This window comes from Ochotona curzoniae, unplaced genomic scaffold (assembly GCF_017591425.1).
Source record: "Ochotona curzoniae isolate NIBS_2020 unplaced genomic scaffold, NIBS_Ocur_1.0 contig_908, whole genome shotgun sequence".
Lineage (NCBI taxonomy): Eukaryota > Metazoa > Chordata > Mammalia > Lagomorpha > Ochotonidae > Ochotona > Ochotona curzoniae.
The window spans coordinates 14,094,346-14,120,859 of record NW_024466607.1 but is presented as its reverse complement, the minus strand read 5'-3'; the positions used below and the strand labels follow the sequence as shown (position 1 = coordinate 14,120,859).

General features: G+C 52.5%; 1 protein-coding gene across 1 annotated transcript in view; it reads left to right on the top strand.

Moving 5' to 3' along the window:
* The first annotated feature begins 2,269 nt into the window (after positions 1 to 2,269).
* The window catches only part of CCDC12 (coiled-coil domain containing 12), a 39,708-nt gene continuing 15,463 nt past the window's right edge, over positions 2,270 to 26,514 (top strand). The window contains exon 1 of the mRNA XM_040994362.1: positions 2,270 to 2,428. Within this exon, the coding sequence (XP_040850296.1) occupies positions 2,333 to 2,428 (96 nt within the window). The 5' untranslated portion in view covers positions 2,270 to 2,332. The remainder of the gene's footprint in view (positions 2,429 to 26,514) is intronic.

Here is a 26,514-nt window from a genome sequence, read left to right as displayed (position 1 = left end):
CACTACCTGCCAGGTGTTGTCGGAAGAGCTGTAGGGGCATCCTGATGGCTGCTTTGGAGCTCCTGCCTGCTGCGAGCGCAGCAGGGGAAGGTCAGAGAAGGGCGGCAGGATAAGCTTGACTAGCATTTGGGAGGAAGCCTTGGCCTCTGTCCTGGGAGGCTCAAGCTGTCTCCACGGGAGCTCTCCTCCTTCAGGAAGCCTCCCCAGCTGCTCCAGTAGAAATCCTTCCCCCCAATCCCAGTCCTTGCCTCATGCCTTCCTGTCACACACAGAGGGCCCAGACTGCCTAAAAGAGGACTGGTTGGCAACTGGGATGGGGACCTAGGCCTGGCTGAGATACCACAGTCCCCTCCCCACCCCCGTGTCCCTGACCAGGTGCCCGGCCTACCTGTGAAGTGAGGATACCCCTGGTGTTAAGTGTTCTCCGTTACGAGAGAAGGGGAAACAGTTTCCTGGGCCATTGGTCCTAGGAGCTGATCAATCTTCAGTCCATTAGAAGATAAACCCCCATCCCTCTCCAGGTCCTTCTCCGGTTTCCTGGGTGGCTCCTTCAGCCTGGCCTCTTCTCCTGCCTCATGCCCCAGAGCTCTGAACTAGCTGATATCTTCTAAGAACCCACAAACTGGGTGCCAGGCCTTGCAGGGCACTCCACCCACCCATAGGGCCTGGGCAGATCTGAGTTTGTGAAGTCCAGTGGGGCAGGAGTCAGTGGACAGTGAGAGCTGGTTGCAAGAAGGCATGAGCAGTCACTTGCAACTAACCAGATGTGGGAGATCCTGGGCAGGGTGGGCATAGATTTGCTAAGAGAGGAGCTGTGCCCTGTGGATGTGGCTCTGAGGGCCCCCTTCTCCCCGGTCCTGACTTGAGCTGATGTGGTCTCTGTGGTGAGGTAGGCAGCTAGTTCAGGGTCACAAGCTTGGAAGCCACTCCCCCCCCCAGGTGTTCCCTCCTGCCCACCTGTAGGGCTCACATTACCATCACCTGGAACCTGAGAGTGGGAAATATTGCACTGCTGTGTAACCACTCTCCTCACAAGCCCCACAAACTCGCGATAAGGAGGGGGTTGCTCTCTTGATCTTGTGGCTCCATCGCTCTGGCACTCTGACTCTTGGCCTCCCCAGTACCTGCTTGCTCTCTGGCTTCCTGCAAACAGACTCTGAGGACAGGTAGTCCCTGAGCATGGCCCTAGTGTGTCTGTATTCCTCTCCTTCTGTTCACTGCTTGGGCGTTACAGTGATGATAGCAATGCTAAGATGCTTTGTATTCCTAATGTGTGTACTATCGGGAATTCCAGGAGAGGTGAGACCTAGCAGCAGTGGAATGTGGACAGAGAGGCCAGGGAAAGGTGAATGTATGCAGCTTTGTAAGTGTGCCCAGGTTATTCATTGCATGTCTCTTAGGATAACATATTCTTAGGGAAGCTGGAACATAGGTCTTCAGCTTAACGGATGGACTTTAGGGTAATGACTATTTGTCCTTTAGAGGTTACGATTGGATTGCCAAATGGACTTGTGATTTGCTATTTCCCCCAGTGGGCCCTGTTATCACCAAACTTGGTTAATAAAGACTCCTTAATAAACCTTGGACTTGTTTGGCATAATCTCGCTCACACCCCGCAAGTCTCTTATCACAACACACTCCCTGTTTTGGCTGGCGAACCAGGCTCCTATGGCCAAGCACTTGCAGCTACAGCCGAAGCCACTTTTACTAAGCTGGGCAGTGGGTGGGGTAGGAATGGGGACTCCTGGGTCTTGCTGCGGTTTGCTCTCCTCCAGGAGGAGCTGGGGGTTCACAGGTGAACCTGCCATCCAGCTCCTCTGCGAGCGACGGAGGGCTACAACAGGAGCGCAGGGTACTGGTCAGGGAGCGCGGGGGACCACTGACAGCCGTGGAGGAGGGAAGAGGCTGACCTCATGTCACGGTGGGATCGGAGTGGAGGGTGAGGAGGACTTCTGGAAACCTGACGATTCCGGACAAGCGCTCAAGGATGAGCCAGGGCCCTCCGAGAGGCCGACATGGAGTCAGCTCTTTTTCTTCCGTCGGGTCTGACTGTATTTGCTCTTTTTCCATTGACGAGCGTTGGAAACAACAAATCCTAGCATCCGTTTTTTGTTTTTGTTTTTTTTTTTCTTTTCCTCAGCCAGCAACCCTGTTCAGTGGACCAGCCGCCCGTGAGAAAGAGGGCGGGCCCTTCTGTAGCCACTAAACATTGATTGGCTTCTCGGACTTCCGGCTTGCCCTTCGCAGCCTCGGATTGGCCGCGAGACACTCTCTCAACTTTCCTCAGGCCTGTGCGACGCGGCGCGACGCAAGAGGAGGGGGCGTAGGCAAGATGGCGGCGGTAGCGGCCGGTGTGGGCCGGTTAGAGGAAGAGGCCCTGCGGCGAAAGGAAAGGCTGAGAGCCCTTCGGGAGAAAACCGGACGCAAGGTGAGACATGCGGAATGAAGCCCGTAGTTCAAGCTGCCATTGCTCAGGCTCCACTAGAGAGGAGGGCCCGAGACGGCTAGGGACGTACTCCCGCGGGTGCGCATGTGCGGGCGGCTGGGCGCAGGCGCAAAAGCACAGCGCCCGCGGATCGAGTCTGGCGCATGCGCCGAGGAAGTTCTCGGGGGTTTGGGCCGGGGTTAGCGGTTCGCTTGCTGGTTGTTGCTAGGGTTTCTTCTCGTTTGTTGGGTGGGGCGGGTGGTTCGGTTTCTCCTTGTCCTGGTTGGCTTTTCAGCAATCTCCTCAGTCCGTCCGCCTGTCTTGTGCCGTACAGCGAGGGGCTGCAAAAACCCCCAAAGATCCATCACTTCGGGGTCTGGAAAGGAAAGAAGAAGGCGCTTATTTATTTGTTTATGTTTTCAGCCGTACTGCTTCTCTGGGGATGAACCTACTTAGTCCCGTCACTTGTCAGATTCAGAAGCGTTTGGTTATTTACCCTATCATGGTCCATCCCTGCCTTGTTCCTCTTTCCAAGTAACAAATAGGAAGGACAACCTTGAAGTTCACTACCTGTGTGCACACTCACTCCGGCCTTGCACCTTCGGGCCGTGAGGCGTGTGACTCGGGGTGCTAGTCTCCCATACACCCTACACATAAATTCTCAAGGAGTTGTTTGAAGAGGATGAAAGGTCCCCAGATATGCTTAGCGGGTAGAAGCTGTGAAGATTCATGTTGGAGGGTGACAGCCCTGTGCAGAGAATGGGAAAGCATCTAGGTCTGCCATGACGGGGCAAATGGGGAATGCATGTGTGAGTCTGCCTCTTGCTTTCCTTGGGGCCTGGCTGGCTGGTGTCCAGTGGGAAGCAAATGGGGAAGTAACAGGGAAGGTTGGCGGGATCGGCTTCTGCTTTTGCATGGCAGCCTGTTGGACTTGTCGGTTATCTCCCTCCCCCCAGCACCATAGGACAGTATCATCCTGTCGTGTCGTGGTTTGTCCACCTGTGCCATGTGCCTGGATCGTGGGCACCGGCTGTTGGGGCTGAGTTTGAGGGCCCAACGCGAGAGAAAAGAGCATCCTTAAAGTTGATTTCCTGGGGGGACAAGAACTGTGCCAGACCTTCAGAACTGGCCACTAGTGGGCTGGCAGAAGAGTCTGATGGTTGCTGGCTGTCTTGGCGGTGGGTGGGGAGGGACAGGGAACACAGAAGCAAAGAACTTTCCTAGCTGTTTCACTCCCCTAGCCCTGCAGTGGCTGAGCCTGGGCCCGAGCCAAAGCTGGGAACTGGAAATCAGTCCAGGTCTCCCTGGTGGGTGGCAGGAATGCAGTCAGCTGGGGCGTTCCCCCTGCCTTCCAGCGTCCACAGGGAGCTGGAGTAAGCAGGCAGAGCTGTGTGTTGAACTCTGCCCTCCAGACTGGGCCAAGGACCTGCCTTTTTAAACTGGCCATAACTGTGGTAAATAGACTTGAAAGTCGTTATTTTAACAAGTGTACCACTGAGTGGCGTGAAGGACATCCACAGTGTCATATAGCCATAGCACAGTCTGATTCCAGAACTTCATAATCCCAAACAAAAACTCTGTTCTCGTTAAACCGGAGCTGGCCAGCAACCCCTTCCCCTGGCCAGCACCAGTGGCCTGGCCCTCTGCGGCTGAGCGCTCTGCATAGTTCCTGTAATCTGAACCACAGGGTGCTTTGTCTTGCTGTGTCTGCCTGTCTCACTTGACAGGACCATTCCATGTTATCAGGGTGTCACTTCTTTTTAGGGTTGGATAACATTCTGCTGCCTTTAACTGTCACATTCATCTGATAACATCAACAGTTGGGTTGCTGGCTGCTTTCTGGCCATTGTGAACAATGCTGCTTGAAATATGGAAAATCAAATTCTGTTCCAGTATTTTGAATCCTTTTGAGTATGTGCCCAGAAGTAGAACTGCTGGATCGTTTAGGAATTCAATGTTCGACCTTTGGTGTAACCTCTTCTGTGCTTTGCGGAGCGGCCGAGCCATTTCTCATTCCCAACAATGATGCACAAGTGTTCAAGGTTCTGTCCTCCCCAACATGTGTTATTTCCTCTTTTTTTTTTTTCTTAAGATTATAGTATTCCTAATGTGTGTGAAGTAGTATTTCATTGTAGTTTTGATTTTATTTCCTTCATAAATGGTGTTGAGCATCTTTTTTGTTTGTGGCCGTTCGTGTTTCCTCTTTGGAGAAAAGTCTGTTTAGAGTCTTTGGCTGCACTTGAATGTGGCTATTTGGGACTTTTGTATTTGTTGGTGTAGAGTTTTTATATTCTGGATCTTCATTCCTTCTCAAGTTCATGATTTGGGAAAACTCTTTTCGCATCACTTGGGTTGTCTTTTCACTTTTTCTGATAATGTTTTATTTTTGATGAAGTCTGATTTATCTATTTATTATTTTTGTTGATCCTGTTTTTTTTTAAAGATTTCTTTTTTTATTGCAAAGTCAGATATACAAAGAGGAGGAGAAGAGGGAGAAAGATCTTCCGTTTGATGATTCACTCCCTAAGTGACCACAACAGCCAGTGTTGAGCCAATCTGAAGCCAGGAGCTCTTCCAGGTCTCCCAAGTGGGTGCAGGGTCCCAAGGCTTTGGGCAGTCCTGGACTGCTTCCCCAGGCCACAAGCAGGGAGCTGGATGGGAAGCGGGGCCGCAGGGATTAGAACCAGCGGCTATATGGGATCCTGATGCGTGCAAGGCGAGGACTTTAACCTCTAAGCTATCGTGCAGGGCCCTCCCTTACAGTTTTACTTCCCCTCCTCCCATCCCCAGCAAAGTACAGATAGCATTATCTACTGATACCATGTCCCACCAGAGGCCTGAGATTGTGGCAAAAGGAGACAAAATTGGGGTTGCCTTGTTACCTTGTCTTGTTCAATTGAAAAACCTCTGTTGTAGTTGTACAGCTGTGTAGGCGTACAGCTGTGTAGGTTTTCAGCCCACCTGACATGATGGATTCATGGCACGAGGAATCAAGGCAAGAGGCTCTCAGGGGTTGGAGGCCCAAGGTCCTGAAGGAGAAGTGATGTCTCCTAAGGATAGTAGATTTTGTCCAGGATCCAGCACTACTGGCAGCAACAACCTACAGGTCAGTCAGTCCAGCGTGACAGGCAGAAAGACTATAGCCAGGAGCTGGTTAAGACCGCTTCTGGTGCCAGCATCCCATGTGCTCCACTGGTTTTAGTCTGCTTCCAGTCCAGTTTCCTGCTGAATGCATCTGGGAGAACAGCAGAAAATAGCCCAACTACTTGTGTCCCTGCTACCCACATAGCAGACCCAACTGGAGACAGGCTTTGGCCTGGCCAAGCTCCAGCTTTTGGAACCATTTGAGGAGGAAATCAGAGGCTAGATCTCTCATGGTTTCTTCTCTCTCTGTCACTGTGCCTTTCAAATAAATATAATAAGTCTTAAAAAGAAAAGAGATATGATACCCAGTATTCACCCAATATTAAGACGAGACTGCTGGGGTTCAGTTCCTGGGAAGTTCAGGTGTAGCCTCAGGAAGCTGCATGGGGAGGCAGCCGAAGCCGTGGAGGATGGGCTGAAGTCACTGGAAAAAGAGTATTCCTGTGGAGCAGTTTGGAGTTGGGAGCTTTGGGGGTGTCCAGGTGATAGTGAGATGCTACAGAGGGTTTGACTATAAGCACCTGGCAGTAACCGGGGCGGGAACACTGTGTGGAAGTGCTGGGCTTGGTGGCCTGGCTCTGCAGGAGCCTGGTTTCCAGCTTGGAGGATAGCCAGCCTGGACACACTTTTCTACATTGTATTTGAGCTTGTTGATGTTCACCCAGAATTTTAAGCTGAACATGTAGCAGTACACTTGGAGGTTGTGCAGATGAAGGCCTGTGGCTTCTGTGTCTGTCCAACAGGGCAGCTTCTGTGGGCCCTTTATTCCTCAGCAGCCACTGAAGACTCTCAGAGTGATGAACTTGGCAAAGACACTTGGCCTACATTGGACTACCTCTTGCTGTCCTGAGACAGAAGGAGGCTGGCTGTCTTCTCCGGTCGACCACTCCTCAAGGGTTTGGTGAGACGTCCAATGAGGTCTGGCTGTCAGCTTGCAAGTTCCGTGGCATTCCTGGTTTTCACCAGGAAGAAACGAGAGGAGTCCTATTCAAAACTTTGTTCAGTGCCTGGTGCAATAGCTCAATGATTAAATCCTTACCTTGCACACACCAGGATCCCATATGGGTGCCTGCTTGCATTCTGACGGTTCCACCTCCTATCCAGCCCCCTGCTTATGGCCTGGGAAGGCAGTGGAGGATGACTCTAAGCCGTGGGACCCTGCCACCCGAGTGGGAGACCCAGAGGAAGCTCCTGGCTCCAGGCTTCTGGCTTCGAATTGGATCAGCTCTGGCTGTTGTGGCCACTTAGGGAGTGAACCAGCAGATGGAAGATCTTTCTGTGTCTCTCCTCTCTGATCTGCCTTTCCAATAAAAATAAATAAATCCTAAAAAAAAAAGATCTTTGTGCAGGGGGAGTATTTTGCTATCTGCCTGGTGTACTATGAGCCATGTAGCCTTTGGAGGACCGGAAGTGTGGCTCATGTGACATTTTACCTAATTTCAGCCAGATGTGTCTTGTGACCACCTTATGCACAGCGCGTCTCTGAAGAACTTGCTCCTTCTTGCTCCACACAGGGTGTCTGCCCTTGCTTCCTCACCCCCTTGGAAGTGTAGGGGTGGCATGCTCTATTGAGTGACAGTGGGTGGAGCAGGCTCTAGCTTGCTCATACTAGCCCAAATTCTTAGATGAAGTTCATTTTTAGGGCAAAATGTTAGATTACAAAGAACATGGCTTTCAGAGCCACAGCTAAAATGGGATGGGGGCAGTGGAGGTGTTCTCGTTCTTCCTAGGGCCTGGCTTCCCCTGGGCTCTCAGGACCCAGGGACTTAGAGGCAGTGAGAGGGAGATTGCTGTGGTTGGGAGATTTGGAACTGCCGACACAGACACCTGTCAGTGACCCGCAATAACACTGAGTGGAGTCATCTGTCTGCTGGCTGTGACTTGTCTCTGTAAGATAAAGGTGCTGATGAATTCAGGACTCAGACTTGCCCCTGCATTGGGATCATCTGGGGAGACCCCAGACCTCCTCTCTGCTCCAGTGTCTCAGCCCAGGCATCTGGTGGATTTTGCACTCCCCACGGGGGTCTGCGACTGCATTTACTGGAAGTCTCTGGTTACTCCTTGGCATCTTCTGGAGTACAGCTGCCCATGCTTGCCACAGGAACTCTACAGCCACGCCTAAACAAGTGTCCACTGGGCAGCAGTGTCCCTGGGGATAGGGATGCTTTCTTGCCCCCAGGGACTTCTGTGGGAAGAGGCTGGATGTATAGTGTAAGACAGGGAATGTCAGGAATTTAGGTGGAGGAGGGGCCACACCAAGGCGCCAGGCTAAGACCTCTTGGAGGGGGAGCTTTGGGTGGTTGTAGTGGAGGTTTAAGATGCCAAGACTCAGACTAGGCTTCCAAACTGAGCTCTTACCATAGAGAGAACCCTGCAGGGGTAGTAAACAGTGGCAGGTGGGGTGAAGGTGGTAGCCTGAGTGGAGGTTGGGGGCTCAGGGTGGTGGCAACCCCTGCTCTGGCTTCATGGAGGTAGGTAGAAGCTGCTGCAGTAGCATAGCACAGAGGGATGCAGGATGTCCTGACGGATGGATAGCTTGGTGCAGGAAAGTGCCTGTGCCTGAGACAGTGAGGTCCAGGGGAAAGTGGCTTTTTAGTGGGAGCTCAGGAGGCTTGCTCTACCATGCTGTAGTCTGAGAGCATTGTCGGATGTCAAGCAGACATCTGTGTGGGAGGAGGACTGTGGGTGGGATTTGAAGCCCTGGGGCTGGATGAAGCTGCTGGCAGTGGAATTTGTTTTATCTTATTTTTAAGTAATGTGAGAGACAGAGATTCCCAGTTTGCTTGTTTACTCCCCAAATGCCTTGACAGCTGGGGCAGGGCTGGGCATGGCCAAAGCTCAGAACTGGGAACTCAGGTCTAGGTCTCCCATATGGGTGGCAGGGACCTAAGCTGGCCTGATTGCCTCCCAAGGTATGCCTTAGCAGGAAGCTGGACTCAGAAGCCAGAGTTGGGTGTTAAAACTAGGAGCTGTGATGTGGGAACAGAGTTTACACAGCTGAGACTCAGCCTGCAGGCAGTTACAGGTTGGAAGCATTGGCAGAGAGCATTTGACCTGGCAGGAGGGGAGGGAGGACCTGCACTAAGAGAAGTCAGGTAAGGACTGGAAGTAGGTTTTGGCAAGACAAAGTGGGAGGTGAGCTTGGTCCAGATGTTTCCAGGAAGTGTGTGGGAGGGGATGGTGCCAGTGGGGTCTTGGCCAGCCACATTGAGGTGAAGCATGGCAGCCACAGCCGCACTGTGAATGAAGCCTCTTCTGGGTCTCGATTGTGACGCCCACTGATGCTGTCAGGAAAGGTGGGAGCAGGCTGAGGCAGTGCCTTTGTGGCTTGGCTCACTGGGCTTGCCAACGTGTTGATGCTGGCAGTGCTGCTGCAGCTGCCCAGCACCAGCTCTCTCCACATCTTCCGAGGGCTTGCCTACCCCTGCCCTCTCTGCACTTGCGCCACCTCTGAGAGCTGCGCCAGCACTTGTGAGTGTGCTGACCTCCACCTGCTTCTCTGTGGTTCCTCTCAACTGTGTGCTGCTCCTCAGCTAACTCGGACTAGGGTCTTCATGTCCCTGAGCTTACACTTGTGCAGGTGAAAGGTGGACACAGGGAAGCTGACTCAGGAAGAGAGAGAGGTGGGATGTGCAGAAGGGAGAATGAGAGGTAGGATGTGCAAGAGGGAGAGAGAGAAAGATGGGGTGTACAGGAGGGAGAGAGAGTTGGAAGCTGCAGTGTACATTTATTCCTTCTGCCTCTGGTTTTCCTCCTGTGAGGACCACTTTATTTTGCAGACGATCTAGAGGAGCAAGGAACCATACACAGTCACGTAGGATCTGTCCCTCACTCTTTCCTTTGCCCTGGTTGCTCTCCTGGAGGTGGGCACTGCACACTCACCTCCTGCACTCTGAGTTCTGTGGGTTCTTCCTAGAGGGCAGAGGGGGGAATCCCACCTCAGTGCATGCTAGGAGACATTCACTCAACTTGGTCTGATATGCTGGGGAGAAACAGCCTGCTTGAAGTTTCCTCAGAGGGCAGGATCCCATCTGACACATGCTTGGCTTTTCTGGATCTTTCTATTTAGCTCACCTGCAGTGGCCAGAGCATCCTTCGTGCAGCTCAGAGCTGTAGGCAGTTGCAAGACAAGGTTCTTCTTTGTTGTTTGAGTGACTTCTGCGGTTTTACAAGATGTAACTGACTATCCCAGGAGCTCATGATGCAGGAAGAGAGGGAGGGAGAGCAGGGAATTGAAAAGCAAAGGAATCTTGGAGTTTTAATCTTCCCATGAGCTTTTGCAACACAACAGTTTTGTGTGACCTTGTGTGACTAGGAGGTTGTGGAGGTCAGGGGTGTGCTCCCTCCCTCTTGGTGTCCAAGCAGCCAGATTCCTTCTGCTGGACTTGGGGCTCCCCTGAGATGGACCTCTTTTTGGAGCGTTTCTCTCCTAACAGTCCTCTGGGCTGTACTTCTCTGTTAAAATTTTATGTATTTGGGCCAGATGCGATAGCCTAGCGGCTAAAATCCTTGCCTTGTGTGCGCGGGGATCCCATATGGGTGCCAGTTCTAATCCTGGCAGCTTTGCTCCCCATCCAGCTCCCTGCTTCTGACCCAGGAAAGCAGTCGAGGACAGCCCAAAGCCTTGGGACCCTGTACCTGCGGGGGACACCCGGAAGAGGCTCCTGGCTCCTGGCTTTGGCTTGGCTCAGCTCTGGCCGTTGCAACCACTTGGAGAGTGAATTATCAGATGGAAGATCTTACTTTTTGTCTCTCCTCCTCTCTGCATATCTGACTTTGCAAATAAAAATTTAAAAACTAATAAATCTAAAAAAACTATACATTTTTAAATATTCAACAGGAAGGAAGAGCGCTCCATCCACTGATTTGTTCCTCATTTGTCTGCCACAGTTGGAGGGGTTGAAGGTGGGAGCTGACAACTCAGTCCAGGACTCCCGTGTGGGTGGCAGCAACCCCATCACTTGAGCCATCACTGCTGCCTTCCTGCATTAACAGAAAGCCGGAATCACAAGCCGAAAGCTGTTTTGTTTATTTTCGTTGGAAAGGCAGATTTACAGAAAGAGAGGCAGATCTTCTATCCATTGATTCACTCCCCAAGTGGCTGCAGTAGCTGGAGCTGAGCTGAACCGAAGCCGGGAGCCAGGACCTTCTTCCATGTCTCCCACATGGGTGCAGAGTCCCAAGGCTTTGTACAGTCCTGGACTGCTTTCCCAGGCCACAAGCAGGGAGTGGGATAGGAAATGGAGCAGCCAGGATTAGAACCCGCAACGATATAGGATCCCAGTGCTTGCAAGGCGAGGACTTTAGCCACTAACCTGCTGTGCTGGGCCCTGTCATTCGGTTATAAGATTCTTTTGATGGGGTCTCAGCTGGCTTCCCAGGCCACAAACAGGGAGGTTAATGGGAAGTGGAGCTGTCAAGATTAGAACCGGTGTCCATATGGGATCCCGGTGCATGCAAGGCGAGGACTTTAGCCACTAGGCTACCATGCTTGGCCCTAAGAAAACATTCTTTTTGAAGTATATTATGTAGAAAGTTGCATGAATCAGCTCAGTACAGATCTTTGTAAACATACTCTTGCGATCACTCAGACCAGGAAATGTCGTGACTCCCCAGAATTGCCCTCTGCCCCCCTACACGGGTGTGTGTGTGTGTGTGTGTGTGTGTGTGTGTATACACATGCACACCTCCTTTAAACTTCCAGGGTCCCAGGTTGGGTTTCCTTGCTTCTGAACCTTTTCTGATAGAATTCCACATTATGTAAGAGTCCAGTCTTGCATCTAGCTTCCTCCACTCCTTGCTTGAATTTGAGTTGTTGAATGTGGCATTTAGTCTGTTGTGACTGCTGCACACTCTTGCTCTGTTAGAATGGGCCCCTTTGTCTTCGTGCTGCCGTGGATGTTCAGGCTGGAATTATTATAGTTTGTGCTGTGATGTCCAGTCTTGTATGTGGCTTGTATGTATGCATACCTACTGGGGTTATGTCTAGGAGTAGAATTGCTAGTTCATAGAGCAGATAAATAATGAAAAAACAAACAAAAAACGGGATTGAAAGTATGAGTTTGGGGCAGGCATTTGGAACAGTAGTGAAGATGCTTGGGATGCCCAGATGCCATATTTGAGTGCCTCCTCTCTGCTTCTGATTCCAGCCCCTTCCTGCCGATAAGCGCCCTGCGAGGAAGCAGGGATGGCCCGAATAGTTGGGTGTCTCACTGATGTAGCAGACTGGAATTGAGTCTTATCCTGTAGGATAGTGGCATCACAAGGTGGTAGCCTAATTCACCATGCCACAAAGCTGGCCCAGACTTATTTTAATATGACCTTCAGACATTCCCTAGGTGGCATGGTACTGGGTATGCCATGTCTTGTGACTTTGAGCTGTGCACCAGGAGGATTTTCAAGGACCTGCTGAGCCAGCCCCCAGCATGTCCCCTGGCTTGCCTTGCAGACTCTGACCATGGTGTGGGCCAGCTGACCCCAGTGTTCTGGCTAGAAATAGGCCTGTTCTCCGGGTCATTTGTCCTAGATGTGGGCAGTGCATATTGGTTGTTAACTTTCTGTTGACCCCTGCAGCATTTGGTCCAGGATGGTGGGTAGTATGAAGTGAAATACTATAATAAAGAATTGAAAAATAGTCCCTATAATGTGTTGTTTGTAGGGCCCAGGTTTCATTTCGTTGCACCAAGGATATCTTCCAGTACACACCGATACACCTCCCTGTAAACCTTCAACAGCAGCCTAGTGGCATCTCCATCCTGAAGCCACACCCATGCCCTCTGTACCCTCAGCATCCCACAGGATCCCCAGTCCACACCTACACCCCCACCATCACACCTACAAAACTCCACTCTCACAAGTACCACCTCCTTGTCCCCTCCCCCCTGCACAGCTGGTAGGGACTGTGCCCTACCTAGCCAGGTGTTCAGAGATGGGGCGTCACAGGACAGGGCTGGCTGTGGCCCACTTCACTGTGGCTTTCCTGCCTTTGGAGCCTTTCCGTAATTCTGACTCCTGCGTTCCTGGATCTGTTGAGGAGGAAGCAGCAGCTGTGCTCTGGTTGGAATTCCGACGGGAAAACCTGTTGCTGTGGCAACGCCTCCCTGTGGGGAGTAAAGCCGCACTGTTTTGATTCAGTGCTCTGAAGAGTCCTCTGTCTAGAGGCAGCATGAGTGGCTGCAGTGCAAACCTTTGTCCTTTCAAGGACAGGCCCTCCCCATCCTCCCCATTGTTTTGCAGGCAAGGTACTGGCCAGGTTGCTTGCAGGGTAATTTGAATCCTGAAGAAAAAGCACCTGTGTCTGATTTGGGCCAAGACAGTCCTTGGTGGAGACAGCTTTCCTGCCCTGGCCCTGGTACAGGGGTGACAGTGAGTCCTGGCCTCGCTGAGCTGTACTCGGGGCCAGGGTTGGGCTCTGCGCTGGCTCTCCTTCTATCCAGGGCATAGAGCGTGTAAGGGAGTGAGGTCAGAAAGGCCCACCCTTACCTCAAACTGACCCTGTGTGCCATCTGGTATAGTGCAGTACACTGAAGTGCCCCAGGAAGGTTCCCTCTACATGGAAGAGGGAGTTTCTGAGCTTGGGGTGGATGCAGCACCCCCATCATCCCATGGCTTGAAGGGGGCTTGGGTGGAGATGTGGAGGAGGTAGGGAGGAGGAGGGTGTTACACAGAAGCGGAATCAGAGCAGAGCAGGCAGGTGTGGCATGAATCTTAGTTTGGGAAGGCCAGTGTGGAAGGCCCCTCATATTTCCCTGTCCCTTGCACGCTACAGCATGCCTGTTCCCACTGGGATTCATGTTTCTCTGCATGTGGGCAGGATGGGTCCCATCCTTCCAGTCTGGACTCTACTTCTGGCCAGGCCTGGGTCTTGCCTGAGTGAGACCACTGGCCACTCTGAAGGCACAAGGCACGAGGGGAACCTCACCATGAAGACAAGGCCAGAGTGTGGAGTGCCCACTGTCGGTGTCACCGTGAGTGGTGTCCACTGATGCAAGACTTACTTTGTGGTGGCCACTGCATAAGGCTGTCATCATGTACCTAATGCCCCGGCAAATACAGCTCTGAGAAGCAAAGGAGCTCGTCCAGAGGCCCTAGTGCACAGGTGTCGGGGCGGGGCGTGGTGCCTCCGGTGGTTCTGCTCTCAGTCTCTCAGCTGAGCATGTGAATAAAAGAAAGACACGTTGCCTCCCAAGGAAGAGTGTGCAGGTGAGTATTATGACCCAGTTGGAGCTGTATTTTCTCCCGCAAATAAATGTGCCACTTGCGTCTCATTTGGTTTTATTTGGGATTTCATCACTTGGAGCTCACATGAGAGAGGAGACAACTGTGTTATCCTTACCTCTCAGACTGTGATGCTTCAAGAAGCAGCTGATCAGAGGTTAAAATAGCTCCTGATCTCCTAGGAGCTTCAGCACATTATGTTGCTGTGTAAACCTCTGACTTGTCTGGAAATTGAAGAGTAAAGATCTATGCAAGAACTTGGGCCACTGTTGCTGTCTGAGGCGCAGGAGCAGGGAACTGGGTTGGAAATGGAGCAGTTGGGACCCAAAACCAGTGCTCACATGGGCTGCCAGTGATCCAGGCAGAGGCTTTAACCCACTGTGTCAAAATGCTCACCCCTGACCCCCAGGTTCTGCTTTTCAAACAGATACCCATGCGTGTTATATTCAGCTCTGGGTGAGGTTGGAGGGATTGGAAGAAGACCTTAGGCCAAGTAAAGATCTTGGTTTGATTGTTGATGATCATTTGAGAAGACTAAGAGCAGATGCTAGGAGGTTCAGAATTCTGGATTCTTGATTTTTTAAAAAGATTTATTTATTTTTATTTGAAAGATATATAAAGAGGAGGAGAGACAGAGAGGAAGATCTCCCATTCAATGATTCAATCCCCAAGCGGCCACAGAGGCCGGTGCTGATCCAATCCGAAGCCAGGAGCCAGTAGCTTCCTCCGGGTCTCCCACACAGGTTCAGGGTCCCAAGGCTTTGGGCCGTCGTTGACTGCCTTCCCAGGCCACAATCATGGAGCTGGATGGGAAAGCAGGGCCGCAGGGATTAGAACTGGCACCCATATGGGATCCTGGCAAGTTCAAGGTGAGGACTTTACCAACTATGCTATCGTGCTGGGCCCCGATTTTGTTTTTTTAAGATTTATTTATTTGCTTTGGAAATTCAAATTTATAGAGAGAAGGAGAGATAGAGAGAAAGCTCTTCCATTGCCGGTTCACTCTGCAAGTGGCCACAATAGTCAGAGCTGAACTGATCTGAAGCCAGGAGCCTCCTCCGAGTCTCCCATGTGGGTGCAGGATCCCAAGGCTTTGGGCCATCCTCTACTGCCTTCCTAGGCCACAAGCAAGGGAGCTGGATGGGAAGTGGAACAACTGGGACATGGACTGACATTCATGGGATCCTGGTGCATGCAAAGCAAGGATTTAGCCACTAGGCTATCAGGCCAGCTTCTTGATTTTTTAAAGTGGGCATCAGGCCCTTCACCCTCCCTGGATCCCGTGGTCTCTCAGGTCGCATAAGCTGTGGAACATGAGGTGACTTGAAGCCTGTGAGGTGCTGCATAAGCTTTGTTATTAAGGATATTTGTTGGCATGCAACAGAAATCCTCTCTGGCTGGTTTTAGAAGAAATACAGAGAGGGGGGTGTGTGTTCTAAGCTTAGAAGTGCCTAACCAGAAAGAAGCTGACATTTCACAGGATGAATGAAAAATGGCTTGATGAGGAAATGCCTTCGTGTAGCAGGCACTACAGCTTGCTCTGCTGGCCCTGTGCCCTGGAGTTGATCTTGGATCCATCTGCTGTGGCTGCCACCAGAGAGAAATCTGTCCCCTCCCCTTGGGTCACCACTCCTCATTCTGAGTCTCTTGTGTGGGTATTGAGTCCTGCTGCAAGGCAGGCTGGGAAGTGCATCTTGCCTTCTGCAGGTTAGGGCATGTTCTTCCTGCTCCCCAGAGCCCTTCCCTGGAGTATGGAGGCCCTGGCCCTGGGCAGCCCATGGAATGACCTGGGGACTCGCTGCAACACTGCACACAGGTCAAGTGGACAGAGTAACCCACGTGAGATCAGAGACCCAAGATGTAGCCTGGCCCCGCCTTCGGTCCGTTTCTTGCTGCATGCTTCAGCTGGCCCCAGGGTATTACATAAGCGTAATATTGCTCTGTGTCCAGAGCCCACCCTGTGACCACAGAAGCCTTGGGGTAGCTGGGTGTGGTGTCCTGCAGGTCACTTCTTCCCCAGACTGAGTGCTCAAGAGGAGGATGTGGTCTGACTCAGAGGTGCCTCAGCTGGGCCAGGAGTTAGAGCTGTTGCCTGCTTCCGTGGGCCCAGTGAGCATCCGGATGGGCTTACTCCAGAAGATGCTCATCTAGTGGGCGCTATAGATAACACATTCCCCCTGGGTTAATGCATCCTATGTCAGATGGCATCTGAACCTCTGCAGCCCTGCCGGTTTGTGGTTTTTGCATTTCTCTCATGTGGTTAGAACGGACATGGTCACACTTCTCTGGCTGTTGCACAGAAAGGACACCCAGGCCTTAGGCTGTTTGAGAGTCGGATAAGCTCCACTGCAAGGCTGGCCCACCTCTGCTTAGGTGAGAGCCCAGGTGGTTCTGCATCTGGCTGTTGGGATGGAATCACGTGCCTGATCCCAGGGTGGTTTTGAGGCTGGAGACCCCAGCATGCACCATAGTGAAATGTGAGCAGCTGTGGGCGCTCTGTGGCCCTGTCTGGCGGAAAGGGGCTGTCCCACCAGGCAGGCTCAAGTAGCTGTTCTCTGCGTCCTGGGCTAACAGGGTGGCTCTACTGGCCCGTTACTGGCTTGATCCCGTGGTGGGCTCCTCCAGTGACCCCTACCCTCTGCTGGCTGGCCTCTGCTAAGTGTTTTTCTATAATAGGCACTCTCATCTGCCCTGCTGGCCCACAGGGCTCAGCCTCCTCACATCCGCTCCTTGGAGGCCTTGCCCTTCAGCCCTGAGTGTCCCCTCTCCCCACCCCACCTCCCCACAGCAGTTCCGTGCTCACAGCACAGGCACCACAGTGCTGTCTCTGGACACACCTGTCGCTTCCCCTTCAGTAGTCCCAAGCTCGTGGGGCCAGTGTCCTTGACTTAGTCACCAGAAGACGGCAAGACTCAGAAGCAGCTGGTGGCTTATTTATAAGTGCAGACTGCATTGGTGGCTTGCAAGATGGACATCATTGGGTGATTACGGAATCAGACAATTACGGGGCCCTGACTACTGTCCCTGTGGAAAAGAACTGGGTGTTTCCAGGGTCTGAATAGGCCAGTGATGTGGTACAGATACCAAGAGGCCCTGGGGTGTCCCCAAGTGTGGGTTGATTGTCAGTTGGCTGACAGTAGTAGCTCTTACTGGGTTCTTTGGCCCACCCCATTTTTTTCCTTTTTCTTTTTTAAGATTTAAGATTTATTTTTATTGCAAAGTCAGATATATAGAGAGGAGATGAGACAGAGAGGAAGATCTTCCGTCCGATGATGTACTTCCCAAGTGACCACAACGGCCGGTGCTGCGCTGATATGAAGCCAGGAGCCAGGAGCTCTTCTGGGTCTCCCACATGAGTGTGGGGTCCCAAGGTTTTGGGCTGTCCTTGACTGCTTTCCCAGGCCACATGCAGGGAGTTGAATGGTAAGCAGGGCTGCCAAGATTAGAACCAGTGCCAATTTGGGATCGCGGCGCATTCAAGGCGAGGACTTTAGCCACCAGGCCACTGGGCCAGGCCCCTGCCCGCCCCATTTCAGGAATGGTTCTGCCTACAGGAAAGCTCATGGGTGCTGCTGAGTTTGGTACCTCTGTTGCCAGGAGCAAGTGAAGGCTGTTGGAGGCCATCAAGAAAACTGGTATCCAAGGCCCAGCGTGATAGTGTAATGGTTAAGGTCCTTGCCTTGAATGCGCTGGGATCCCATATAGTCGCTGGTTCTGATCCTAATCCCTGCTGCTCCACTTCCCATCCAGCTCCCTGCTGTGGCCTGGGAAAGCAGACGAGGACGAGCCTTGAGACCTTGCACCTGCGTGAGAGACCTGGAAGAAGTTCTTGGCTCCTGGCTTCGGATTGGCGCAGCACCAGCTTTTGTGGCCACTTGGGGAGTGAATCATCGGACAGAAGATCTTCCTCTCTGTTTTTCCTCCTCTCTGTACATCTGCTTTTCCAATAAAATAAGTAAAATCTTAAAAAAAGAAAAAAAGAAAACTGGTACCCCATGGGTAGGGTGTATGTAGTGGAAGTGGCTGCTGTTTTCTGCATGGTATCCAAGCATGGTAACACAGTGGTCAGGTCTCTGCCCTGTCCCTCTATCCTGGGCTCTGCCTGCCATTCACCAGCCAGAGCTCCTGGAGACCAGGGAAACCTCTACTCCTTGGCCCTGACAGATTACAGAGAGTCAGGGACAAGGTGCGTGCAGCTGTGCAGGATCAGAAAATCTGGAGGGTGCAATTCCAGGGCCCAGAACAGACCAGCTAGGCCCCCAACATCTGATGATCGGACTGTTGAGTGTGAGGCATGCAAAGGGAATCTTCCACAGTGCACGCCTTTTACCGTTTGCGTGCTGGTCTGCTTGCTGCTACTGCAGTTGAGAACTCAGCCCAGAGAGGAAGTCTTGGTGGCTGTGAGTTCTGCTTGTGGCCAGGGAGGAAAAGGAAATGATGGGGCACAGTGAGAGCGGGGGAGGGGAGTTCGACGCTCACCTCCAGTTAACTCTGTAACTGAGGTGAATGGAATGTTAGGCCTGCAACCTGGCAAGGGTTTGTTGCTGAGCTTGCATACAGGCCGCAGTCTGCCCTCCTGAGCCTGGTTAAAGCTTGAGGAAGGTCCTGAGACTTGGACAGGGCTGTGTGGCCTGGAGGCCAGAGTACCCACTAAAGGAGTGAGTGCAATTAAGACAGTGAGTCCCAGGCCACTGGATCCTCTGGTCACTCTGGCTTTGTTGTTAAATCATTTTGATGAAAGAGTTAAAATGAAAGCAGATGTTACCCACAGTTATGTTGGCCATTTGTATGTGTGGTGTTGTCATGGTTGTATAGCGTGTGTGTGTGGTAATGCCACCCACCAGGCTATTATGGGCTGAGCAGCTGGTCTGCCCCATGTGTCTAACCCAGCCAGTTGCATGCAGCCCCCTGCCATGAGGACCACACTCCTATGTTTTCATCCTTCTCCTCCATCGAGGTGTGTTTCTAGGTGGGCATTGCTGGGCCAGAAATGACCATGGCTGGGGGATCCCAATTGCTTGGTCTTTTTGTGTCTGAGCTGTCAGCCTCATAATATGACACACTGGTGCCTTCCACACCAGCAGACCACTGTGTGTGCCAGTGGGAGTAGGACCTGCATAAGATACAGGGGTTTCCCGGGGGGGGTGGAGGCTCAAAGCCTGACTCCTCCCATTTGGATCCTGGCAGCCCCACTCCTGGTAGGCTCTGGGGTCCTAGTTTCCTCAACTGTGAGAGCTGAAGGGGTGCTGACCTTACTAAATGTTCGCAGTGGTTAATTGAATACTATTGATTCTAGTCAGTAATGTTCAGTTGAATGGTCAATTTGCTGGCATACCTACTGTCACTCAGTAAAAATGGCAGCTGTTACTGCAGGAAATAATAGGAGGCTGGGAGAACATAGCTGAACAGCATTTGGGTGTAGTTCTCTGTGGCGGGGTCCGGATGAGATCTGCTTGCTGTACTCCAGGTGGTTGGAAGGGATGGTGGAATAGGCAGCCCTGGGGTTCAGCAAGTAGCTGGACATGCCAGCAGGGAATTGGGCTGCAGGTGTCTGTGTCCCACGCCTGGAGCTCTGCCAGATGAGAAAAGCAGGTTGGACATTAGGTATCAGTGAACCTCAGTTCTCGCATCCATGCAACAAGGCTGGTGATAGGCCAGTGTGTATGACCACTGTCGGGAGGCTCTGGGTATATAAAGGAGAAACTCCAGCCAGTAAAGTGGGGAGCCAGCCCTGAATCCTGCTCACTCAGTGGTGGTTCTCTCATGCAGTTAGCTGCAGGTGCTGGGCACAGTGGTGGGCAGGCATCTCAGAGAGAAGACGGATGACAGGCAGGTCCAGGCAGAGTTGGCTGTCATGGAGGGCTTAAGAAGACCTTTCTGCTAAGGATAGGCATAGCCTTGGCCCTCGGAGTCCAGCAAGCCGAGGTTAGCTGCGCAATTATCGTTTTAAGATTTATTTATTTTTATTGGAAAGTCAGATATACAGAGAGGAAGATCTTCCATCCGATGATGCACTCCGTAAGTGACCGCAAAGACCGATGCTGCGCCGATCCGGAGCCAGGGGCTAGGAACTTCCTCCAGGTTTCCCACGTGGGTGCAGGGTCCCAAGGCTCTGGGCCGTTCTCGTCTGCTTTCCCAGGCCACAAACAGGGAGCTTGTTGGAGCTGCTAGGATTAGAACCGGTGCCAGTTTGGGATCCCGGCACATTCAAGGTGAGAACTTAAGCCGCTAGGCCACCACACCGGGCCCAGCTGCATTAATTTTGTGGTGGGAAAGAATGAAGGATTCTGTGAGGAAATCTCATAAATGTGCCTCCAGCCCACCACCCTCAAGGGGTCAGACTGGTCACTCTTAATGGACAGATAAAAATTGCATGTTTATGGAATAAATATAATAGTTGATACATGTACGACGTGTATGTTTTGGAAAAATCAAATCAAGCCACTTACCTATCACCTCATCTAAGGAGGGCTTCAAAAAATGTGTGGGAAATGTTTATTATGAAAAGACTGGATGGACTGACTTCAGAATTTTTGGCATCAAAATAAACATCTTTTCATTCTGTTTCCTATAACCTTTTTGCAGTCTGCAGTTGAATAAAGAAAGATCTGGAGGAATCGCCTGTTGTCTTTTATGCGTGTGTGGCAGGGGTAAGACGGGAGTTGGTTCAGGGATTGCTCCACATGCAGGATGCCAGCTGTGCCTGGGGCAGGGCTGTGCCGTGGATGCCACCAGGAGCCATTTGACTCTGTGTGTCATGACCTGGGCTCGGGATGAGGAAGAAGGGTGAGGCCAGCCCTGTCCCTCTTCTGCAAGGAGTGGGGCTTCTTTTCCCCTCTAGCCAGGCCCTGACCCCTCAGCCTCAGCCCTGGGATCCCTGCCTTGCCCTTTCTCTTCTGTCCCCTCAGCGCCAGCACCTCTTTTGTCAGAGTGAGTCAGTGGCAGGGCCTCCATGGGTTCTGGCCCCTCCCTATCTCCCCAGAGCCTGTTCTGTGCCACTGCTGGCCTAGTTCCGGCTCTTATCGCAGCCTTATCATCTCCAGCCCCACTGCTGCAGCCCCGCCTCCAGCCTCAGTGCTTTGTTCTGTCTGTCCAGGCTCTGGGGAGGCCTTGCACCCATGGGACAACCCTGTCTCCTCCCTAACCCCAGCACCTCTGCTCCACTCAGACCCTACACAGGTGGTCCTAGGCGTCCTCTGATGGCTTGCTGCATCGCCCCGTCTGCTCACTCTGAGTGGCGAAGTGAAAGCCCTTCGCTGATGGGAGGTCTGCTCTCAGCTCTCTCAGCTCTCCCTTCCGGTCTTGGCCCCTTCTCCCCCCTCCTCCTCCAGGTCTGCTGCTGGTCCACCCAAGCTGCAGGCCTTTCACCTTCCTCCTCCCTTGTCATTTCCTTCTTGTAACAGTGCTGTGCAGTCACTGTCATTAGGACTCGCCCAGAAGAAAGGGAAGGGAGATTTCCATGGGTATGCTCTGACTCAGAGCTGTGCCTGCGCTAGTCTATGGGGACAAACGGGTAAGACAGGCAGCTGCCTTCCGGGAGATCACAGCATAGACACTCGGGCCAGGTGCTCCCAGCAGCGGGCCGAGTGCTGGGGACGCGGGGTGGGCAGTGCTACAGCTTGGTGGGCTTATATTGGCCTGGGGCAGTCAGGACTTCCTTGGCTGTCTGTAGGTTCTGGGTAACAGAACTGGTCCCAGGTGTGGTGGTGGTGGTGGAATAGCTGTTGTATGCTCAACTCAAGGGCTTATCACTCCATCTTTCAGGGTGAGTCAAACCCCAGGACTGCCCTACCCATTGAACTCCCTACAGGAAGTTCCTCCATCCTGTTGTAGCGCCTCTCTAGCTGAGAGGACAAGCAGCAGGCATGATGACAGAGCAGGCAGGTTTGCCCCTAGCTTTGTCAGCTCTTCTGAATGCCCATCTCTTTCTGATTTTGTCCTTTTCTGGGTTCCAGTCGCAAGGAGCAAGGCTCCAACTGGGTTTCTAGGGGACAAGGGTTTGGGCACTTGGCTTTCTCTGGATTGCCGTGGAGGACTTCTTTGAGGGAATGTGCAGTGGGCACACTGAAGGCTAAGGAGGGAGAGCAGTGTGCACCTGGCATTCCTGGTGTCTGGCTGCTTCAAGGAGGGCTACTGGACAGTAGGAACCTGCAGTCTTTCCCCCAGCCTTTTGCTGCCTCCCTTATTCCTTACGGGAAGGGAGAGCCCCGGACTAGTGTCCTTGGGGAGTAAGAATCAGAGTTTAAATCCTCAAGAACTGTGTCCTCATAGCTTCAGTATCCAGTATTGCTTGGTGGCTTGTTGTTTTAACTGTCGAGGAGGGGCTACTGATTTCCTCTGTTACATGTAAGACTCATAAAGGATGGGTGATTAGGATGAAGACAGTGGCTGGGAGAATAATGCAAACAGTTTCTACTTCTGGATTTGTTCCTTCAGCCCCTCAGCTAAAGCCCTTCAGCATGGGTACACCTGCCCCTGACGTCAGCACCCAGCCCTCAGATGTAACCTTATTAGCCCACCACACATGGCACCTCACTTCTGGGTGCTCTGTCTTGGACAGTGGTATCTGATTGGTTGCCTAAGGATCCTCCCCTACTGCCCTACCCTGCCACTGCTTGCCAAAGGAAGCTACCAGCTCCGCCCTCCTCACCTCCTACGCAGGTCCTTCCGGTGCCCTGACTCTGCTCTCAGCCTTTGCCAATTACCCCTCCCAGGAATGTTGCCCCGCCTGGGAACCCTCAGCCTGCTTCCCACTGGGAACTTAGAATTGAGTTAAGGATTCTTTCTTCCTTGTCAGTCCACCCCACCCTGGCATACACAGACATGAATGCAGCCTTCCTCCAGATCTGCTCCTCTGAGTAGCTTGGAGGCAGGGTTCTGTTTTCTTCTTGAACCACACAAGAGGGGCTGTGCAAGGGAAGAGGGACCCTAATCTTAGTGTGGAAGGCAAGGGACAACAGGAGACATGACAACCTTCCTTCTCCCCCACCCCCCACACATCTGGAAGTTGATTGAGTTTCTGGTGGCATTGGCCCTATGTTTAGGCAGCAGTGCCAGCTGATATTGCTCGACCTTCCTGTCCATCCTGAGACGGTTGTACTCATGTTTGAGGGCAGAAGACAGAGGGACATGCCAGGATGCTAGACCTCTGGCTGGCCTGAAGAAAAGACAAAGATTGCCAGTGGACATCACTGCAGACGTTACCTACATAGAAGGGCTAATAGAAGTGAATTCAGCAACTCGGGTGACACGAGTGTTCCTGAAGCAGCACAAATGAACACTATTTGTTGCACAAGAAATAGAGAATCTGTATAGTAGTCCTTTCTAAAGGCTGCAGGAAAAGCCTCAGATCAAGCTGGCATCACTGAAGTCTTTGTCGAGCATTTAGGGAACCAGTGTTGATCCTGCATGATTCTAATTTTATTTGTGGAAGTTTAGTCCCTGGCAAAAGGTTTCAGACATTAGGAAGCAGGTTGGTCAAAGCCAGTTTGGGCAGAGCTGGGTTTCAGATCCCTAAAGGTCCCCTCAGAGGCTCTTACCTCTTGCAAGCTCGGGTAGGGAGTGTGTGGGAGGCCTTACTTAGACCAGGCCTCTTCTGCCCTGCGGTCCCCAGTGCTCCTCAGGCTTTGACCATTGCCCAGTGGAGAGCAGCAGTTAAGTGCAGGAAATTTGTGGAGGAGGTCTGTGTAGGCAGAGTCTGGGCAAGACCTTGAAGAGGCTCCAGAGATGCCCACACTGAGAAGGACTTGGGAAATGGGTGCCAAGGCCTGGATGTGAATAGGAGTGGCCATTGGTCCGTGGCCCGGCCTGGGGTCTGGCTCTGATGTGCGCTGGGTCCTCTGCCCAGAAGTCTTGAGAAAGCCACCCTTGGGGAGGCTTTGAGCTAGCCTCTGGGACTGGCCAGACAGTGGGCTGTATTTGGGGGTTATTAGGGTGGGTGTTCTGGATGGAGGCCAGCGTGAACAGCAGGGGTTTGGGGTGCTGCACCTCCCCAGGCCAGGCTTGTAGGGTTGAGTAGAATGTTCTAGGACAAGGAGGCCCAATGGGAGCTTTGAGAAAGGGGGCAGTGTAATGTGGGTGGATACGGTGGAGTGAGACTTAGAGGAAATGGGCTGGGGAAGGGGGGGCATGCGGAAAAGCTGTACTCTCAGAAGTGGAGGGGCTGGCAGGGTCCCTGAAGGGGAGTGGTTGGGGACTTTATTGCAGTGGGGACCTGAGGAGATGGTAGAGGAGAAGAGGGGTCAGCAGATGGAGGGGTTTGGGAGGAGTGCATGGAGAGAAATCTGGATTCAGGGTCTCAGGAAAAGCCTGGTGCCTCGGCTCCTGGGAGGCTGTGTGCCATGCCTGCCTTGCCCGCCAGCTGGTGTGCACTGGGGCCTGGGCCGTGTGGGTGCACAGGAAAGGCTACTGAGATCAGAGCTTTTTTTAGGAATGCGGTGCCACCCTTGATAAGCCGTCTCCTGTCTCGCTGGCAACAACACAGGACCGGGATCAGGGGGGCCCTTGACCCAGAGCTGCAGCTGCCACCCACGGGGTCTGTATCCAGGAGCAAATCTTTTCCTCTCCTGGGTTTCCTCCTGGGTGAGCTTCAGACCTTGAGATGGGCTATCCTGTGAGCCCTCCAGGACTGAGGGCAGGTGGGCTGCGAGGCTGGGCTGCACCGGCTGCCATCCTCCCACGCTGGGGAGATGGGGTGGATGTGCAGGCCTGGTGACCCAAGCCAGGATCTTCCAGGAACCATTTTCTTTGCTGTTTGCCCCACTCCCCCTGGCCTCTGACCAGAACCCCTGGACATGCAACCCTTGGTCTCGGGTTCTGAATCATCCACACATGTAACTTATCAAGCAGTGTGTCTGTGAGCCACTCTGACAGAAAGGCTGGATTGCAGGTGCCCCCATCTTTCCCTCTGTGCCGACCATTCCAGGTCACCTGCCTGGCAGTCACTTTCCTTCCTTTTTTTCTTTCTTTCTTTCTTCTTTTTTTTTTTTTTTAAATGTTGTTTAGAGAGTAGGGTGCTTTTTCATTCATTAATGAATAACTTGGCCTTTACCAAGGCACTTCAGTGTTTCTGGGAGGGTGGTGGCAGTGGTGGGGGCTGGGTTTGACCTTGCTCAAGGGCTGGGAAAGGGCCTGGTATTTGCAAAGGCTGATTCCCTTGCCTGCAGTTGCCACCCTCTTCTGTCAGGTGGTTCAGGTTAACAGAGACCTTTATGGAAAGAAGCCTTCTCCTGGAGTTAGGGAACCTCCACTGAGCCCTGTCTCTCCTTCTCCTCTTGGGTCTCACCAGACAAGAGTGCCTCCCCCCCAGAGTCTGCCCCCACCTGCTGAGCTGGAGCTCTGTGGCAGGCCTCCCGTTGCCTTGACAACCTTACCTACCATCCATCTTTGCCCCCTCCCCTGTGCCACTCCCATCCCTGCCCAGCTGTCTCTAGTTCTGAAACATCCCTGAGATCTATGTTGAACCTTCTCCCATAGCTGCCACCACTGGGTCAGTTATTCTGTGCCTGCTGCCTCATCCCTGTGAGACAGGGCAGCCTGGATATGGGTCGCCCTGCCTGTTCCCATTGCGGAAGCTGTTCTCAGGCCAGGTCTCCTGCCTGGTTTGGCAGTCTCCTCCCTCACAAGTTGTGGGGCCAAAGCACGGCAAGGTCCTCAACTGGAGAACAGATGCCACTTGGACAGGCAGGTCGTTGTCAGGCACACACAGCTGCCAGCAGGCTTCACCCCTGCAGCTGTTGTAATAAGTTTGTGGTACCAACTTGTCCTTGTTCCTTGGGGAAGCAGCTTGGGGATGGCTCTTCAGGTCAAAGGCAGATTGCTGTCTGCAGTGAAGTGAGTCGGGGGACAATCCTGGCTTGCAAAGACAACTGCTAGGGCTCCGTCCTGGGTGCCTCAGGTCTGCGCGGCCCGCTGGGCACTCCCATGCATTTGAGCTCACAGTGTGTCTGCAGGACAGGTTGATCTGATGAGTGACTGCATAGGAAAGGAGAAAATGCTCCCAGGAGTGTGTCATCTGTGGCAGGAGGCGGCGGCCTGGCCATTTCCTTCTGCTGTGGCCTTGGGTGCCCCTGGAAGATAAGTGTGTACCCTAAGAAGGCTGAGGTAGACAGGACTTCTCTAGACAGAACAATAACAAGACCGGGCAGAGGGGGAGTGTTAGAGGAAGCGCATTTAGAGGAAGTGATTTTTCTCATAGAAACTGTGATTCCTCACACCTCTGTCTCCGCGTATGTAGGTTTTTCAACCTGCTTGTGGAAAATGTGCACAATGAAAAATCTATGTGTGAACTTCAAATTTTTTCCACCAAAATACACTTACCTTTTCACTTCATTTTTTTCCATGATCTTTTTGAAATAGCCTTGTGCATCTCAGGTCTGGGCAGTGACTCTTGTTTCCAGTGCAGTACTGAGTTAAAAGTTGTCATTTCCTGAAAGAAATCAATTAGGTATTTTCTGAGAAGCCCCTGGTCCAGCGGGGGAGTTGGGAGATGGAGCTCTTCCTCCTGCCTTGGTTGCTCTGTGTTCCCTCCACCTCACCCCCACCTGCTCCAATGCACGTGGTGATGGTTCTCAGCTCAGTGGGTGCTGTGGTAACCTGAGAAGAGCGGGCTGGCCTCTGCAACCTGATCCCCCTCCTTCCTCACCCTTCCCGTTGCTCTCCCGAGAGCCACCACATGCCTGACACTGGGTCAAATGAGAGACTTCAAACCTGGGTCAGGGAGGGAGGCT